The sequence below is a fragment of the Montipora capricornis genome, chromosome 9 (genome assembly GCF_036669925.1).
Source record: "Montipora capricornis isolate CH-2021 chromosome 9, ASM3666992v2, whole genome shotgun sequence".
NCBI lineage: Eukaryota > Metazoa > Cnidaria > Anthozoa > Scleractinia > Acroporidae > Montipora > Montipora capricornis.
The window spans coordinates 22,681,319-22,686,318 of NC_090891.1; the positions used below are offsets into that span (position 1 = coordinate 22,681,319).

Below are 5,000 nucleotides of genomic sequence, written 5' to 3' on the forward strand. Positions count from 1 at the left end.
CTGGTAAAAATTGAGGCTAAATTTTTTTGGGGTTCACACCCTTCTTGAATAATCACCTTTCTCTGGACGCCATTACGGCTGCAATGAACTTTCAGCTCCTCCTGAAGCAAGCGAAAATCGCCCTGTGATTGGCTAAAGATGATACTGCTATCCTCCAATATTTTCATAATCTTGAGGCTAGCCATATTAGATCGAGGAAAAATGTGCAAGCCGGTCAAAAAATGGCGTCCAAACCCTGAAATCGAATGGCATAACGATCTATACTGACAGGAGTATATCGCGAGGGATTTACACGATTAGGATGCGTTCTCCTTCGTTGAACGCAATTAATATTGGACTAACAATAACAGTTTTTGTCGTCTTCTGTAATATGCGCTCATCTCGCTATCTCCTATCCTGGAATTGTTTCTTGTCACCATAAGACTTCTTTGCTTTCTTCGTTTGTCACAAAAGGCGTAGATGGAAATGGAATTGATTTCATCCCGGTATTTTTTTCTTGTCGATACCAATATTATTCTTAACTTTTCTCTTCAGTTGACAAGCTTGTCCTTATATCTCTTATATAGTATCCGGATATGGATTGTTTGCACTGTCAAACATACCAATACGTCTAGCAGAGATAGGTGTTGTTGCCGGGATAGCAGAGATAACTTTTGTTATGAAAAATTTATGCAATTCTGAACCTCAGATATATCTATTGTAGCGTTCGTTGAATATTTTGTAGCCCCAAGGCCTTGATTGTTTTAAAGGTTAATAACGCAATCCAGCGGATAAACACTTGCAAAACCAATTGAGTTATCCAGTGGATATCGCTACCCATGCACTCTCCGAACAACTGGGGCTTGATTGGCTCACTCAGTCTCGGTTACAAGTATAGAAAATCCTGCATCTTGTCATTTATGGACATGAGAGATGTTTTGAAAGGTCTCAAAATAGCGCTCGTCAATTTGAGAACTTTCAAAACATCGCGAGAAACAGGATCCTATGAATAGGAGCGAACAAATTCATTGTATTTGTGGAACGGCGTTTTTACAGACCGAGATAGTCTTACATTGATTTTGCCACGAAACCAGATAATCACAAGTCTTGCAAGAGAAACTATTACCCTTGGAATTGAGAATGGTCGCTGGTGCAAGTCAAATCTTGTTGAAGAACTAGTCAAAATATCTTGGTCTGCGAAAATGCCGTCACAGGGACCTACGTTTCTCAAAAGGCCCGAAACACCATTTGTGAGGAAACTGTCAAATGCTTGTTTTGGAAGGAAACAAAAATCAAAATGACTGTGAATTTTGACGACTTAAATCCTCTCCGTTCTTGAAATACAAATGGGAATTGTAACACTCGAAAATGGCCCGTAAAGTTTCGGGACCTTCGAGAAACGGGCCCCATGTTATGGGCTGCTGCGAGGGACCATAAATCACGAAATGCACGATCAAGTTCATACTGTGTTTGCATAGACACTTCCGTTTTTCACTCTGTCACCTCTTTTGCACTCTAAACCTATTTATGCATTCGTCATTGGCCAATCACAAACGCCGAATATTCGGTTGAGTATAATCAGCTGATATACCAACAGAAGTTCATCAAGGGGAGCCGCTATCTCTCATACTTGGCCTAGGAGTCAATCCTTTCACGAATAAATTCATTTATAGAACGCCCCCCTTTGGAAATTCAGCACGCCCACTAATGTGAAGCCGCGGCTACACGAGCGATTTTTTGCTCGCGCCGGTGATACGCTTTTTTCAAATTTTGTCGCGTCGCCAGCGCGCAATGAAAATCTGAAGTGTAGACACCATTGAACGGGCGACAGGACAGCTGAAAAAATCGCAGGAAAAAAATCGCGAAAAATTGAAAGAGTTGAATTTCTCGTGATTTTTTTTCTACGATTTTTTCAGCTGTCGCGTCGCCATTTCAAGGTTGGCTACACTTGCAATTTTCATCGCGGTAGCGATGGCGAAGCGACAAAATTTGAAAAAAATTGCATCACCGGCGCCAGCAAAAAATCGCTCGTGTAGCCACGGCTTAAAAGTCAAGGAAAATATAATACTTTTCGCGGGAAAAACCTGTTCTTCAAAATAAATTTACTCGCGAAGAGTTGGCTCAAGGAATTAGTGGAAATAGAAGTTCCTGATATAGTATGATTGCGTCAAGGAAGTAAAATTGTTCATTATCCAGATGTTCAGAATTAATCAACTTCAATTTGGCAAATGTCACTCGGTGCCTCTTTCCTTGCATTATGGTTAAATCATCTCATATCCACAGCGTGCTCGTAGAAATATTGTGAATTGCCATTGATAAACTTCATATTCTTTCACTTAATCCATCTACACACATCACAAATTCCCACATGTGTAGCTCACAACCGTACGTAAATTAAACCTTGTATTCTAATTTTTGTCTTTTCTAATTTCGTCCCAAAGACTTGAAACTCAATACGTCGAATGGTTATTGGGCCTTGAGGAGCATTGAAATAAAGAAAGTTAACTCACAAAAGCCACAAGGTGAGTTCTCTGAAGTCGTCGTGTCGTTCTTCATTGGTCGTCGTCCCATGTTTTTCGTCCTTTTTTCATTCGTGCCTTGCATGATCATCGGTATGCTGACTCTCGTAAGCTTCTTCATTCCGGCGGAAAGCGGAGAGCGAATTGGATTATGTGTTACCATTCTATTGGCTGTAAGCGTGTACCTGCTCGTGGTCACCGAACTACTTCCGGAGCAGTCGGAGACGCTGCCTTTGATTGGTGTTTACTACACAGTGGTCATGTTTGAGATAGGGCTGGCGCTGGCCGCTACTGTTTTGGTACTGAAGGCTCATCACGCTACGTCTGCGCCACCGAAGTTACTGACTTATCTAACAGGTTAGTTTATTGGCTTAACTCCCTTCTGGGAGTATAGGCAACCAACAGATCGTTGCTCTTTTACTGTAGTTGAGGCAAACGGCTTCAAATCGCGTTCGATTTTGATCTCCATTTGAAGCAACTACATCGTGAGACAAACAGTAAAACTCTAAATTACTATTGTAGCTACCACGTCGACCAATCACAACCTTGTTTTTGGCATTGATATGTTCGATTTTGTTGAACAACGATGTTGAAACGGTTTGTTCCTTTCCCCTCCTCCCTCTTCCCCCCATCTCTTTTAACCGTGTTGAATCGATGTTGAATGTGTTTAAAAGCGTTTCAATTTTGCTTCAACAACCATTCATTATTTCTTTTGAGGCCCTCCCGGGGGTTTTGGGAAAGAAGGGAACAAGGGAACAAAAACAATTTAAAACAATTTTAGGGATAAAAAAGCTGAGAACAAGGGAGCAAGGACCCTCCCCGGGAAGAGCCTCTCTTTTGTATTCGCAAATGTTGAATAAAGTTGTAGCCGTTTGTCACACTCTTTCAACATTGTTTGGTATGCACGTGCGCACTATCGGTCTCTCAATGACTTATCGTCCGTATCAAGAGAAAATGAGGGGACAGAGAGGGAGGCTCAGGTTGTTGTCCGGGATATGTTATGTGCACGAAAGTTATTTTTAGACGAGCGGAAGTCTTTGTTCTAGCGGAAGTCTGTCTTCCGAGACGTCCGCATGCAGTCTTGCCTCGCTCTCGGGTTCTTAGTAAAAAGAGAAAATGACAGCGCACGTGGAAGGCTGATGAATATTTATTTTCTTTCAAACATCGGACCGAGGTTGGCCTGCATGCGGACGTCTCGGAAGACTTCCGCTCGTATAAAAATAAATTTCGTGGACATGACATATCCCAAGGGCTGGACCGGGAGCCTCCCTCTCTGTCTTCTCATTTTCTCTTGTCCGTATCCAAAGAAACAACCTCGAGTGCAGCCTAGGACGGAAGACCAGGCTTTTCTCGTGAAGGTTTGTTGAATCGAATGTCGATGACGTGTTGAAATCGTTTGCCGACCTCCGCAGTCAACATCGTTCAATATCCGTTCAATATCGTTCAACATCGTTCAACATCCTTCAACAAAATCAAACTGATGTTAAAGCAAATGTTGAAGGTGTTTGCCCGGACCTGTATAATGCTTTTATAAACATGAAAAAAATACTCAGTCCTGATTGGCTAAAAAAAAGAGTGCAGTTCTCATGGGGTGCAATTTACAAATGCACGTTTCCAAGTTTACAGTTGAATGACTTTTGGATGATATCAAGAGAAAATGAGGGGACAGAGAAGGAGGCTCCCGGTCCAGCCCTTGGGATATGTCATGTCCACGAAAGTTATTTTTAGACGAGCGGAAGTCTTCCGAGACGTCCGATGTTTGAAAGAAAATATATATTCATCAGCCTTCCACGTGCGCCATCATTTTCTCTTTTCACTAAGAACCTGAGAGCGAAGCAAGACTGCATGCGGACGTCTCGGAAGACAGACTTCCCCTAGAACAAAGACTTCCGCTCGTCTAAAAATAACTTTCGTGGACATAACATATCCCGGCCAACGCATTGAGCCTCCCTCTCTGTCCCCTCATTTTTTCTTGATGATATATACTCTTGTGAAGTGAGTTCGAATTTGACAAAAAGAGATCTGTTTGAATGAACTTCAAAGAACATTAAAGCGCGTGTGTCTGCCAAAATTTCACTTGTTTAACTTTCTATCTTTCTTTTTTTTATGTACATTATTTTAATAATTTTAATAATATTAATAATTACACCTGAGATTACTTATTAAAATAAGTAATCTCTTGTGTAATTTGTTATTAAGCAATTGTAAACTTTTCAAACTACAAATTGCACGAGCTCGTCTTCTAAAAAAAATTACTTGTGCTTATTTCAACCAAAAGTATGCAAATTAGTTTTCTTGAAAACATCGACAAAACGGCTTGCGGCCATTTTGAAAAAAAAAATAAAACCGCTTCGGTAATTATCGCGTAATAATTAATCACCTCAAGTGCAACCAATCAGTGCAAAGACCTTTCAATAATCATCTATGTAATTATGATGATTCATGTTAAACGTTGGCAAACGTTTTCCGCATACGCCTTTACTTAGATTAGGTATAAGTACA

General features: G+C 40.9%; 1 protein-coding gene across 2 annotated transcripts in view; it reads left to right on the forward strand.

Annotated features, from left to right (window-relative positions):
- Window positions 1-5,000, forward strand: part of LOC138016341 (neuronal acetylcholine receptor subunit non-alpha-2-like) — a 30,062-nt gene that overhangs the window by 21,535 nt on the left and 3,527 nt on the right. For both annotated transcript variants that reach the window (XM_068863494.1, XM_068863493.1), the window contains exon 6: window positions 2,421-2,855. In XM_068863494.1, coding sequence (XP_068719595.1) covers window positions 2,421-2,855 — 435 coding nt within the window. The remainder of the gene's footprint in view (window positions 1-2,420; window positions 2,856-5,000) is intronic.